This window comes from Jatropha curcas, chromosome 5 (genome assembly GCF_041381405.1).
Source record: "Jatropha curcas cultivar XTBG-Jc1 chromosome 5, XTBG_Jcur_1.0, whole genome shotgun sequence".
Taxonomy (NCBI): Eukaryota; Viridiplantae; Streptophyta; class Magnoliopsida; order Malpighiales; family Euphorbiaceae; genus Jatropha; species Jatropha curcas.
In genome coordinates this window covers 7,541,905-7,556,788 of record NC_143155.1, presented here as the reverse complement: position 1 = coordinate 7,556,788, position 14,884 = coordinate 7,541,905, and the positions used below count along the sequence as shown (strand labels likewise).

Genomic DNA, 14,884 nt, shown 5'->3' with positions numbered 1-14,884 from the left:
GGATAGCCTTGGCTCGGAAAATCATGAACCTAGGTTATTACTGGTCAACTATGAATGCGGATTGTGTGAGGCACGCGCGGAAGTGCCATGAGTGCCAAATTTTCGCTAGGCTGCAAAAACGGCCTCCAGTCAATTTAAATCCAATTGCTTCACCGTGGCCTTTTGCAACTTGGGGCATAGATGTAATTGGAAAGATCCACCCGAAAGCCTCTAATGGCCACCAGTTTATCCTGGTCGCTGTAGATTATTTCACTAAATGGATTGAGGCAGCTTCCTTTTCGATGTTAAACGCCAAGAAGGCAGCACAGTTTGTACGTACCAGCATCCTTTGTCGGTATGGAGCACCATTCGAGATCATTACTGATAACGGGTCTCATTTTCAAGGAGAATTCGCTGACCTCTTAAAGCATAAGAAGATTCAGCACCATAAGTCCTCACCCTATCGCCCACAAACAAATGGGGCCGTCGAAGCCGCGAACAAGGCTATAAAAGTCATTTTGCAAAAGACGATTCAGAGGCATAGGGCATGGCATGAACAACTACCAAATGCTTTATGGGGATACAGGACTTCAATCAGAACGCCTACTGGGGCAACCCCGTACGCCCTAGTGTATGGCATGGAGGCAGTATTGCCTATTGAGCTGGAAGTTCAGTCAGCGAGGGTTATCCGGGAAAGCCAGATCAGTGAAGCAAATTGGGCTGAGAATTATCATTTGCAGCTCTTGGGTATGGATGAAAACCGATTGCGAGCGATCCACCAAACTCAAGTCTATCAAAGAAGAATGGCAAGACATTTTAACAAGAAGGTCAAAGACCGGAAACTGGAAGAAGGTTGTTTGGTTCTGAAGGAAATTAGACAACCGGTCATAGATCCACGGGGGAAGTTCCGTCCTCATTGGGCTGGACCCTATGTGTTGAAGAAGATTTTGTCAGGCAGAGCCGTTATTTTGACTGATTTGGATGGCTTAGAATTCACTAATCCATGTAATTTAGATCAGTTAAAAAGGTATTTCGTGTAAATTGTAATCATTTGCATAATGTAAAAGGAACTACATTAGACCTGATTCTCTTTGAAAAAAATCATATATCGGAGATATGTAGGCAGCCCTCATTGGGCGCGGTCTAAACATTAATAAAAAAAATAATTTCATAATTCGTTTTCTTCTTTCCCAAAAAAAAAAAAAAAAAAAAAAAAAAAAAAGAAGAAGTGAAAAAAACCCGCTAAGTTGAAAACCCAAAAGGGCGGCTTAGGCAAAAAGGGGGTAGCTCGCTAAGCTGAAAACCCGAAAGGGCGGCTTAGGCAAAAATTAGAGCTTGAATAAATAAAAGTTGGCAAATGCTTGGAAAGTTCAAACGCCTAATGACAAAGTCAAATAATCCAGAATCAAGCAAGAGAGTCCAAAATAACTAAAGAAAGTGTAAAGCATACATCAAAAGATAAATCCAAAGTCCCCAAACGAAAGGCAAAACAAGAAAAAAAATCACAAAAGTTCATAAGAGTCTAGGTATCCCGTCGCCTCCGCGGAGCGGCATCCTCTGAGTCTTCTACTGAACTCTGCCCTGCCTTGCCTGTCCAAGGAGCCAGCACAATCTCCTCACCTGTCCCAACCTCCTCTTCAGCATCAGCCTGAACCCAACCTTCGAGAACACTCAGCAGTGCAGTCCTCCTTGGTCTTTCAATCGGCCAGACAGCGGTAATGAACCAGGCCCGGTACTCGGGAGAAGTCTGAACGCTGGTAGGATCAGGTAAAGGTCTAACCATACGGTGATCTCTAACCCAAGCTTTAAGAACAGCTCGGGTAACACCAGCAGTAATCGCAGAATCAGCTGAAATGTCATCCATAATAGGGACAGTTTGATCTATCCCCATCTGCCTCAGAACGCGTGAAGCGCAGTACCAAGTACAGTGTGTGAGGCCTAGGAGATAAACCCGAGAATGGCGAAAGCTGACCTGAATAAAGCGGTTGATATTGTACCAAGGGACGAACCACAGTATCTCATTTGGACCCAATTCAACCAGCCATGAAGTCCATGTTTCAGTAGAAGGGTGGGAGAGCAAGATTTTCCGCATGCGATATTGAGAAGGATTGTAGGGAAGGGAGGTTGGAGCAGCCACTACTTGAAGGTGATCCCTCAACCAAACCTGAATAATGGATCTTTTCCATTATAAGAAAAAAGAGGAAGAAGAAGAATGAGGTAGGATAATGGAAAAAATACCTGGAGAATGATGGGGGAAACAGTCCAATCATCGAACCCTAAAGCAGCTCTGTCAAGGCTTCTAATGGTCTCTGCCAGCGCGACACCGCCAATGCAGCCCATATCCTCCATTTGCCAAACCATGGGACAAAGCCGCAAGTCTCCAAAACCTGGGTCCCGGTTGAATAAGAAACCAGCCAATAAGCAGAAAACCAGGGCCCGCATCCTCAGCCTCATCCGGTCAGGGTCGTCCAAGCAAGTCTCTGAAAATTCATCAATCAGGGGCGGCAGAATCGCCTTCTGATCATCCACAATCATAGCCCTAGCCTGTGGCCGGCTAAACCGAAACAAGTTCTCAAATGACTTAACATACCCAACTTTCACCTCGTGCCTAACCAAGGGAGCATTGGGATCACACCCTATAATCGCACAAAATTCCTCAAAAAGAGGGCACATTTCCTCCATCATAGCCCCAAACCGAAAAACGTGAGCCTCAGGATCCCAAAATCTAATACAGGCTCGCACAAAGTCCCAGTCAACTACTACGCCCCTAAGAGTGATAACAGGAGAAATTCCGTACCTCCCCAAATTGATCTTTTCAACTTTGGAGAGACTCCTGGTCCAGCTATGCATGCTATGATTGTAAAAGGGATTCATGTTTCTTATTTATTTATCTTTCCTGTTTTTATTAAAAAAAAAATAATAAATATAATAATAAATAAAATAAATAATAATAAGTAAAAAAAAAAAGAGGGAAGAGAGAAAACTGACCTAAATAGCTGTTTAAGCACAGTGTTCGAGAGTCAGAATGAAAAAAAAAGGCTGAAAGCAGCCTTTTTATTGAGAAAGTCGCCCCTAAGGGCGGCTGCCCGCGCCCTCTAAGGCAGGTATGCCCACCTGAAAGGCGGGCACGCCCGCCCGGTTAGGGTGGGCATGCCCGCCCAGCTGGGGCGGGCACGCCCGCCCAGCGTGGGCGGACATGCTCGCCCAGGAAGGGCGGGCACGCCCGCCCAGCGTGGGCGGACATACCCGCCCAGCGTGGGCGGGCACGCCCGCCCAGCGTGGGCGCACATGCCCGCCCAGGCAGGGCGGGCACGCCCGCCCAGCCCAGGCGGGCATAAAAAATAAAAAAAAAAACAAAAAAAAAAGAAAAAGAAGAAGAAAAAAAAAGAAAAATAGAAATAAAAGTAGAAAATAACCTTTTTCTTTCCTTTTCTCTTTCGAAAAAAAAAGAAACAAAGTGTGTACTTTTTTTTTTAATCCTTTTCTGCTCAAATCTAATGCATGCATACTGTCAGTATTAATCAAATACAGGTACAAATAAGTTGAGTACAGAAATACAGGCCAAGATGCAATACAGGAAAATAAAGAGGGAAAGAAAGTAAAGGAAAGCAAAGAAGTCTAGCAGCTATCAGCAGCGAGACCTCCTCCTCCTCTGGTCGTCAAAAGCCTGCAGTGTCCAAGCTGAAGTTAGTTCCTCCTGCATTCCAAGGATTAGCTCCATCATCTGACGGATCAAGCCGTCAGGAACCTGGAAATCACACAAAAATACAAAGTCAATATACAAATCTCTTATGAATCCTTTTTATGAGGGATTTACCAGTCATTACCTCATTAATGTCATCAGGAGGAAGAGCCAGGTGATTCACACGGTCCAGGGATACCTCCCTAAGAGACGAAGTACCCTCAGGAGTGTAATAGGAAATGCTGTATGGAAGGTGCAAATTGGCCAAGCCCGGATGGACAGGCCTGGTAGCCTCTGAAATAGCCTGGGGAATCCTGAAGGCACCAACCGAATGACTAGGGCCAGCTCGAGACGGACCCTCCACCGGAGTAGAAGAAGAAGGCTGGGTCACAGGCCTCCTCCTTGGAGTCCTGGCCGAAGAACCGGAAGCCCGAGAGGAATGGGTGCCAAGCGGCTGGGAAGGAGTCGACCTCGGGAGACTGTCGAACCTGGAGCCGATGGGCCGCATCAGAAACACCTGACAGAACTCGTCATAATCTCCACCCCGGATCAATTCCATGTACGGGATACCCTCAGTATGGACATCTGTAAGAACCATCTGTTTGCCCGCTCGCATGTCCTCAGGGGGAGGAAGAGGAACGGAGCGGCAGCCCCTAACCTGGAAGTCCACTCGCTCACCCAGGTAGTAACGTCTCAGAACAGGATGTGATAAGACAAACTGCCGCCGAGACAGAGCCTCTGATCGCCTGAAATGGGGATCCGCCTCAATCCAATGTTGGAGTCGGATGCCCATCGCCCCTACTTCAACCTATGTAAGAGAAGCAAATGTGTTAATAAATCATTTTTATTTTTTTCACATAACCAAGAGAAATTAGGGATGCACTCGCCTGCCCTATGGTACAAGTATCGAAGAAGCTCCGCAGATCTCCCAAAGACTTCCGGTGTAGAATAGACTGTTGGTTAGCTCGGTACCATCTCCAAGCTAAAGGTACCAACCCTAGCCCAAGATCAGTGCGGGCCAGCTCAGGGCGGATATAGGGAAAATACTCAAAGGCCCAAGTCTGCACAAGGAAGGAAAGGATTAATAATAAAAATAAAGGGGGGCACAGAATGAGGATATGTTCTTTACATTACCTCCCAGAAATAGTAGGTCCCACTGAGCCTACAGTGGCCTCGACTCAGATCGCACATATCATCGTACATGCGGCTCAGAATAGCACCGGCCCAGTCATACTCAGTGAGGTGGGCCAAGTCCTCCAAACTCCTCAGTATAGAGGGATTAAACTTCTCTTTTCTGTTAGACCAGAAAGACGAAGCAAACAGCAGCAGCAGAGTGAATCTAGCTACCTGAGTAGCCGTTAGCTCTCCCTGTCTATGTCGGGCATAAATGCTAGGGGCTTGGGAGGATAACCAGTGCCTCGAAACACTCAGATCGGGGGAGGAATGGCTGGGTCTAACAATCCGAGGAAGGTCAATCCCTATCAACTCCGTCATTCGGTCGGGGGTAACCGCAGTCCTCCAATCGTCATACAGCTCGATCGGCCGAGTACCAAAAGGAATCCCAGAAATCAATGAAAAGTCAGTTGGGGTCATCGTCATCTCGCCCCAAGAGAAGTGGAAAGTGTTGGTGGTGTCCCACCATCTCTCAGCCAACGCGCCCAGTAAACTCTTGTAATTCTGCCTACCCAGCTCGAGATTTCTTAAGAAGCCCAGGTGAGAGGGGCCAATGATGGCTCCGACCGGGTTATTAGGATCAAGTATGTCAAATGGGATCTCAGCAATAGAGGACTCGCCCACGTCCAGCCTAATGTATGCATCCTAGAAGGTAAAACAGTTTAAGGTTATCCTTTGGTTCCTAACTAAAAGATATCCTAATCCTCCCCCAGTATCATACTAATAAAAGTGGTAAGATTCAATCACAATTTGGCCTAAGGCCCAAAAAAATCACGATTTGGCCTAAGGCCCAAGAAATCACAAATTGGCCTAAGGCCCAAAAAAATCACGATTTGGCCTAAGGCCCAAGAAATCACAATTTGGCCTAAGGCCCAAAGATCACAATTTGGCCTAAGGCCCAAAAAAAATCACGATTTGGCCTAAGGCCCAAGAAATCACAATTTGGCCTAAGGCCCAAAGATCACAATTTGGCCTAAGGCCCAAAGATCACAATTTGGCCTAAGGCCCAAAAAATCACGATTTGGCCTAAGGCCCAAGAAATCACGATTTGGCCTAAGGCCCAAGAAATCACGATTTGGCCTAAGGCCCAAAAAATCATAATTTGGCCTAAGGCCCAAAAAAATCACGATTTGGCCTAAGGCCCGAAAAATCATAATTTGGCCTAAGGCCCAAAAAAATTCACACTTGGCCTAAGGCCCAAAAGTACAGAAGCGAAGGGAGCTTACCTGGGCAAAGACGCCGGTCATGGAAGCATGATCGTCAGCGTCCGCCGCAAGATTGACATCGTCCACAGAAATTCCCAGAGACTCCAGGAGGTCCTCGTCGCTGCTATAGCTTGGGGAAGCCATGATGAGAAAGTTGAGAGAATTTGAGAGAGCTCTTTTGATTTGGAGAGTGGAGAATAAATGAAATAATGAGTTTTTGAGCTATTTATAAGCAAATAGCCAAGAGGCGGGTCCTTTTGACGCGTCTAACATTCGCCTACAAAATTTAGTTTTCAGACAACCACCAGCGCCCATAAAACATCTTTTATGGTTGCCGGTGGGGGGCAACTGTGAATACCTAAATTTTGAGGCTCAAAGAGCCAATTCTTTCGGACTGCAAACAGCCCGGTCGGACCAGAGGTCATTCAAAAAGTTCACCGGAAGTGTGCCAATATGGTACTTGAAATGTCCGAAAAATTACGAAGATCACGAAACTGGTCTCGGAATATTTTTTGGAAGTCCGGGACTCCCGGAAAAGCCTCCGAAAAGAAAAAGGCACGCATGTCCGCCCGCGGGGGTGGGCATGCCCACCCTCAAGGACGGGCGCGCCCACCCTGCAAAGGCGGGCACGCCCGCCCAACCTGGGCGGACATGCCCGCTCAGCATGGGCGGGTACGCCCACCCAGCATGGGCGGGCACGCCCGCCCAGACCAGGCGGGCACGCCCGCCCAGCCCAGGCGGGCATGCCCGCCCTCGAGGGCGGGCAGGCGCGCTCGGGGTGCATTTTTTTTCTATAAAAAGAGGCCCTGGGGCTCCATTTTAGACACAATCTGTGTTGACGGACCTCTCTTCTCCCTTTACGCTCTTTGCGATTCTTTTATCGCTTTCTGCATTCTTTATTTTATTTTATTTTATTTTATTCTGCTTTCATTTTTTCTTGCTTTACTAAGTGGCCATTAAAATTCCATTTTAATTAATATTTCCCTTAACGAGGAGCTTAACCTGGAGTTAAGAAGCGGTCGGAGATTAAATCAGGTACATAAATTAGACTACGCTTATTTAATTTTAGCACTTCATGCATGCTTCTTTTCTACTCCTCTTAACTCTATAACTGCATGAATGCATCCATATCATCCACTAGGCAAATAAATTGCCTCAAATAAAGATTAAGCTTAAATGCCCGATTAATTAATAATCGTGGCATTAAAGCGTAAATCTGACATTATTGGCTAAAGAAGCCTAGTTAATCAATAACTATGGTGAAATTGCCTTTATTTCGAACAGTTCTTGGCCTAAGTCCAGTTAATCAATGATTGTGACTAAAAGGTCCTACTTAAACACGTTTTTTTTTATGGCAATAAATTGCCTATATTTCAATTTAATTAATCACTTTAGGCAAACCAATTGCTTATAAGTGAAAAGTTAATCTTTTATAGCGACAAATCGCTTAAATCAATAATTTGGATAAAAGCCTTTAAATAATCACTTTAAGCAAATAAATTGCTTATAAGTGAAAATTAATCTCTTTTATAGCGACAAATCGCTTAAATCAATTTCTTTTGGCTAAAAGCCTTAAATCAACCTTTGGCAACAATGGCCTAAATCAATTCATTTTGGCTAAAAAGCCTTAAATCATTCAATTTTGGCGACAATCGCCTAAACAATCAATCTTTTGGCAATAATAAGCCCAATTAATCTTTGGCAAGCAAATAAGCCCAACTTATCTTTTGGCAAGAATAAGCCCAAATCCTTTCTTTTGGCAAAAAGCCTCAAATCAACATTTTGGCACCAAGTGCCTGAAACAAATCAATTCTTTGGCAAAATGCCTAAACAAAAATGCACAAAGCATACACACACTCATGCATCAAGCATCCCATCTAAAGCCCTCTAGAAGAGGCCTATCGAACTACGTTGACTTTGATCTTCCATTCAAACGGAAGTACGTAGGCACGTTCGGGATTTAACCCCGAGCGGCAAGTCGCAATCATTCAAACTCACTTAAACAGTCCATTGGTCCAATCATCTTGCAAAGCATTCATTTTTGGTTAGTTTCATCAGCATGACATAGTCTCGGGATCCACCTCAGGTTCGCAGATTATGCCTTAGACATTGGGATAATTAATCTAGTAACTAGGTTAATTAAAATTGGAGTCATTTAGGGTTTTTCCTAGTTTACCCTAAAACAATTAAACAAGGTGGCGACTCATACATTCACGTGCATTTCTTCCCTTAGTCACATGCATCCACATGCCTATGATATTTTGGGGAGGGGTTCACACTGTGAAAGGATATAGTCAAAATGATTAGACTATCCTATATAAGGTGTTTTCATAGGGGATGTGAGATAGTGTGAGGTAGGGTAGTGTAAGGGTAAGGTATTTGGACTTGACCCTTGAGATGTGGGGTGGTATGACCAAACAATGTAGGGTAGTGTTGGTAGGCTAGGACACCTAGGATAGGACCCAATGGGATGTGATACGTAAGGTAGAGTGCTTAGGGCTGGACACCTCGACTTTTCGAAAGGCCCCAGGTTCTCAAGGAATTTTTTTTTTTGGGCCTTAGGGGCCAAAATGTGAATTTTTGGGCCTTTGAGGCCAACATGTGAGTTTTTGAGCCTTTGGGGCCAAATTGGAATTTTTTGGGCCTTTGGGGCCAAATTGATAATTTTTAGGCCTTTGTGGCCAAAATGGGCATTTTTGGGCCTTATGGGCCAAATTGGGCATTTTTGGGCTTTTGGGGCCAAATTGAGAATTTTTGGGCTTTTGTGGCCAAAATAAGAACTTTCGGGCCTTAGGGGCCGAATTGTGAACTTTTGGGCCTCTGTGGCCGAATTGTGAATTTTTGGGCCTTTTGGGCCTTTGGGGCCAAAATGTGAACTTTTGGGCCTTAGGGGCCAAGATGGAAATTTTCGGGCCTTTAGGGCCAAATCGAGATTTTTTGGGCCTTAGAGGCCAAAATGTGAGTTTCTGGGCCTTAGTGGCCAAATTGTGAATTTTCGGGCCTCTGTGGCCAAATTGTGAATTTTCGGGCCTCTGTGGCCAAATTGTGATGTTTTGGGCCTTAGTGGCCAAATTGTGAATGTTTGGGCCTTAGGCCAAATTGTGAATTTTTGGGCCTTCGTGGCCAAAATGTGAATTTTTGGGCCTTTGTGGCCAAATTGGGAATTTTTGGGCCTTTGTGGCCAAATTGTGAAGTTTTGGGCCTTAGTGGCCAAATTGTGAATGTTTGGGCCTTAGGCCAAATTGTGAATTTTTGGGCCTTTGGGGCCAAATTGGGAATTTTTGGGCCTTCGTGGCCAAAATGTGAATTTTTGGGCCTTTGTGGCCAAAATGGGAATTTTTGGGCCTTTATGGCCAAATTGGGAATTTTTGGGCCTTATGGGCCAAATTGGAAATTTTTGAGCCTCTGGGGCCAAAATGGGTATTCTTGGGCCTCTAGGGCCAAATTGAGAATTTTTGGGCCTCTGTGGCCAGATTGGAAATTTTTGGGCCTTTGTGGCCAAATTGAAAATTTTTGGGCCTCTATGGCCAAATTGGAAATTTTTGGGCCTTAGGGGCCAAATTGTGAATTTTTGGGCCTCTGTGGCCAAAATGTAATTTTCCAGGTCTCAGGGACCAAAATGTAATTTTTCAAGTCTCAGAGACCAAAATGTGATTTTCCCGCTTTGAAATGGAATGTTTTTTTTATTTGTGAAGTATGGGATGAATGCGTGAATGCGCACAACATCACAACATAATCTGTTCATGATATGCTTCACATTATTGGGTGCATACAGTCCTAAGGGATAGGTTCTATAGGCTATGATGCAAATAGAGAATAGGCTTATAAAGGGACCCTTGAACCTTGAGCATGAATATACCTAATCACATGTGAAACAAGGAGTTTCGCGTGGGTCCAACAGTACGCATGCCCATGGGCCATCCCCAAAAGGATTAGGGATGGTTTGCGGTAACAGGGAGGACGCTTTGGCTGTCCGTCGACATAATCAAAGAGACCTGCCGATCAGCGCTACTTGCTATCCAGACTCAGAAGTTTGAACAGAGAGGGAAGAAATTCATTTGAAATTCATTTTTTATGCAATGGAGAAAAGGATTCTCAATCGTGCAAATAAATCAACAATTTAAAATGATTTAATTAAATTGTACAATTAAGTCCGAATTCTCTTTATCCCGTATTCTTAAAGAAAGAATACTTGATTCAATGTTAAGGTACCCTGCAAAACAATGCATAGTAAAATAAAACCCTAAAGAAGGGCTGGTTAGTTTACACAGCAATTGTAGTCCACTTTTATGCAAAAAAGATTACATAAGTACATTCCCCAGTAGAGTCGCCAAACTGTGAACCCCTCCCCAAATATCATATGCATATGGATGCATGTGACTAAGGAAGAAATGCACATGATGTGTGTGAGTCGCCACCTTGTTTAATTATTTAAGGGTAAAATAGGAAAAAACCCTGAGTGACTCCAATTTTAATTAACCTAGTTACTAGATTAATTATCCCAATGTTTAAGGCACAGTCTGCAAACCCGAGGTGGATCCCGAGACTATGTCATGCTGATAAACTAACCGATGAATGAATGTTTTGCAAGGTGAATGATGGATTAATGAAATGTTTGAGTGATTTTGACTGGCCGCTCGGGGTTAAATCCCTAACGTGCCTACGTACTTCCGTTTGAATGGAAGATCAAAGTCAACGTAGTTCGATATGCCTTCTTTGAAGGGCTTTGAAGGTGTATGCTTAATGCATGAGTGTGTGTATGCTTCGTGCATGTTTGTTTAGGCATTTTGCCAAAGGATCGATTGATTCGATTAGGCGTTCGTCGCCAAAAATGTTGGTTTTAAGGCATTTGTGCCAAAAATGGTTGTAGGGCGATTTGTCGCCAAAATCGTTGATTTTAAGGCTCTTAGCCAAAATGGTTTATTTAGGCGATTTTATCGCCGAAAGTTGTTGATTTTAAGGCTTTGAGCCAAAATTGATTGATTTTAAGGCTTCGAGCCGAAATTGATTGATTTTAAGGCTTTTAGCCAAAAAGTGTTGATTTAAGCAATTCGTTTGCTAAAATGTGTAATTTAGGCGATTGTCGCCAAAATGGTTGATTTTAGGGCCTTTGGCCGAAATGTGTCGATTTAGGCAACCTGTTTGCCAAAAGTGTTGATTGGGCGATTGTTGCCAGAATTGATTGATTTTAAGGCCTTTGGCCAAAAGATTGATTAATTTAAGGCATTTTGCCAAAAAGTTCGATTTAAGCGATTTGTCGCTAGACAGTGGTTAATCTAATTTATAGGCAATTTGTTTACCAAAATTGATTAAACCGTAGGCAATTTGTTGCCAAAACGCGATTGATTAAGGCTTTTAGCCACAATTATTGATTAATTGGACTTTTAGCCAGATTTGTTCGAAATAAGGCGATTGAACCATAGTTATTAATTAACTAGATTCTTTTAGCCAATATTGTCGAATTTAAGTTTTAACACCACGATTATTAATTAACCGGGCATTTAAACTTAATCGTGTTTAATTGAGACAGTTTATTTGTCTAAATGATGACGTGAATGCATTTATGCAGTTGTAGAATTATTAAGAGTAGAAGAGAAATATGCATGAAGTGCTAAAATTAAATGAGCAGAGTTTCGTTTGTGTACCTGATTTAATCGACGGCCGCTTCTTAGCTCCAGATTAAGCTCCTCGTTTAGGAAATATTAATTAATTTTAATTTGTTGAATTTTAGTGGGCAAATATCACAATAAAAATGCAATAAAAATTAAATTAAATGCAAAAAGCGGTAAAGAAATCGCAAGGAGCGTGGGAGGGAGGAAGATCGTCCGTCAACACAGACAGGGGTGTCCAAATTGAAGAGGTAAGTGGCCTTTTATAGGCAAAAAATGGGTCGCCGGCAGCAGGTGCCGCCGGCGGTTCGGCGGCAGGTGCCGCGGTGCCGGCGGCAGGTCCCGCCGGCGGTCCGGCGGCAGGTGCCGCCCCTGCCGCCGGCGGTCCTACGGCATGTGCCGCCGGCGGTCCGGCGGCAGGTGCCGCCGGTGCCAGGGGCAGGTGCCACCGTGACGGTGGCCGGAGCCACCGTGCTCGGCCGCGGTTACTTGGGCTTTTTCACTCCGGAGGAGTTTTCGGGAGTTCCGGGTCTCCGAAAAAAATTTCGAGACCTGTTCCGTGGTCATTGCGACATTCCGGACGTTTTAAGTACCATATTGGCATACTTTCGGTGAGTTTCCAAAATGGCCTCCGGTCCGGCCGGACTGTTTGCAGTCCGGCAAAACTGGCTCTTTGAGCCATGTAAGTCAAACTAATTGGCATGGCACTGTTGCAGGCCGGACTGTTTGCAGTCTGGGAAAACTGGCTTTTTGAGCCTCAAAATTTGAGTATTCACACCCAATACCCCCGTAGCAGGAGTCTAGACCGGGTATAGAGCTCCGCTACCGGATGAGCCAGATAGGTCCTCCAGGCCTCTCCCTCCCAGGGAGTCAGAAGCAGCTACAAAACAGATAAATCAGTGATTGCACAGTGAAAAGAAAAAGAGAAAGCTAAGTTGTTCAGTGGATTCTTATACTTACATCAAATAGGGCTCTGTCGTTGAGGAAGCACCTCCAGTAATGGGGATCCTCGGTACTGGCGAAGGTATGATGGCAGTGGGCCAGATACCGAGGAATCCGCCGGGAATTAGCCAAGGTGTCGCCGCTCGGACCGCCTGGATAGATGCAGTACTCGTAGGCCCATACTTGCAATAAAGATCACAGTGATTTCAGTATACAGTTGAGCAGTAAAGTAATTATAATAGAAGAAGAAGCTGAAGAGAAATAATAGTTTTACCTCCAGTGGTCGAATGAACTGCCAGTTTGACTCACCACTACCACGGGTCCATACATCAAGACCGTGATAGAGATGAGCCAAAGCAAGAGTGGCCCAGTCGAAGGAGCCGACCCGACTCAAGTCCCTCAAGCATACTAGCACCGCCGGGTCTCCCTTATTCTAGGAGGTGCATAGTAGCTGAGATGAAATGATGTAGAAGAGAAAGGACTGGGCGGCCTGATCCCTCTCCTCTCGGGTGTAGGCCGGAGCAGTAGGCCGAGCCTCCACTGGCAACTCTCTCCACGCAGCTAGCCTCGTCCTGATCCTCTCGGCCCAGAAGCAGTATATAACCTCATATGATACGCATCCCTGCGCAGTGTACCTGGTCTGGATGGTCACACCGAGTAGAGAGCGGACCAGCTGAGCTCCAAGTGTAGCGGTCTGGTACCGAGCATCCAGGGGAGCGACTGGACCAGCAAATCTGAGCCCCGTAATAGCAGCGTAGTCGGCCGGTTTCAGTGTCATCTCCCCCGAATCCGAATACGAAAGTGTGGGTGCAGTCGTTCCACCGCTCCATCAGCGTGTAGCGCGTGGCGAGTGGAAAGCGAGGCTGTGTACGACGGAGCCCCGCTGCGCAGTCGCCAAAGCCGGCAGCAATGACCTGAGCACGCATAGGAGGGTCCAGCAAGTCCCAGAAAGCCGAAGCATCAGTGGAAGATCCACCGGCGCTGGCCTTGCCTAGATCAACCTGTGTAAGAAAAATTTCAATTTAAATAAAAATTAAGCTAACAGTTATCTATTTTTGTTTCATGACAGGAAAAATTAAAATTCAAGTCTCGGATCAAACCATAGCTGCGTCAAGCATCTACACAGCTGCGTCATGCGTCTTGCCTAAGTTGTGCACCCTGAAGAACAGCTGCGTCGCGCACCTCAGCAGCTGCGCCACGCACCTCAACAGCTGCGCCATACAACTGTTCAAAATATTGAGTCATAAGAACAGATGCGCCACGCACCTCCATAGCTGCGTCACGCATCTCAATAGCTGCGCCACGCAACTGTCCAAGGCCTTGCCTCGCTGATAAACAGTCGCGTCATGGAACTGTTCTTCCACAAAACAGTTGCGTGACACAACTGTCGAAGGTACGCAGGAACTAAACCTAAGTTCAATTTCTTTGTGTTTGTGTTATTCCTATGCATTTTTCAGGACAAAGTTATGTCGCATGGAGATAGCATCAAGTATTCATCAACAAATCTAGAGTTAAACACATGCAAAAGGGCGAATTCACCTAAGTTCAAGAATCCTAGGGTTCTCTAGCGCCTCGAACAGCTGCATCACGCAACTGTTCACCTAGAACAGTTGCGTCACGCAACTCCTTCCTGCGTGGCGCAACTGCCGACACACATATAGACTACAAATTCAACCAAATTCGCAATGCGCAATTGAAAAAGCAAAAAATTTCGAGGAAAAATCACTTACCTCAGTCTGAAAGCCGTGCATCCGGCTAGTCTCGTAGCGAACCGGGAATTCGGTGCCCGGCAACAAAAGAAGCTGCAGTGGTTGCATCCCTGAAGTCAGCGGATTCTGGCTGACCGGCGCCGGCTCGCCCTCGAAGGTCGGGATATCCGGGATCGCCCCCAACGTGTTCATCTCCGGTGTGTAGGCAGAGGAAGGAATCTCGGAGAGTTGAGACATTGTCTTTGGTTGAAGGTTCAGAGAATTCTCAGATAGCTTAGGATTTCCGATACGTGAAAATGAAATGGTTAGAAAAAACTTACTTATAGTAAGCGATTGGGCCCAAACCCACTTCTCCAAGCCCAAAGGAGGTGCCCAAGCCCATCAACCTCACTCAAGCCCATAGGGCCCGCACGGCCCATTTAAAGCCTGTAATGACCCGTTCAAGCAATTTGACGTCGGTATGCGGTTCATACACTTCAGTAATTTTGTCTACTCACCGCACAAGGGGCAGGAGCATCAAATTGCCCATATTACTCTCAGGTAAATTCTCTTTTAAACACCGCATCAGGAAGGGTACACCTGGAA

The 14,884-nt window shown here is 45.4% G+C and overlaps 1 protein-coding gene across 1 annotated transcript; it reads right to left on the bottom strand.

Moving 5' to 3' along the window:
- Positions 1-3,607: 3,607 nt before the first annotated feature.
- Positions 3,608-5,579, bottom strand: LOC149496166 (uncharacterized). The gene is made up of 4 exons (XM_089721287.1): positions 4,796-5,579; positions 4,553-4,722; positions 3,807-4,149; positions 3,608-3,727 (listed from the first exon to the last, which is right to left on the bottom strand). The coding sequence occupies exons 1-4, from the start codon at positions 5,258-5,260 to the stop codon at positions 3,608-3,610; spliced, it is 1,098 nt and encodes a 365-aa protein (XP_089577413.1). The 5' UTR covers positions 5,261-5,579.
- Between the last annotated feature and the right edge of the window lie 9,305 nt (positions 5,580-14,884).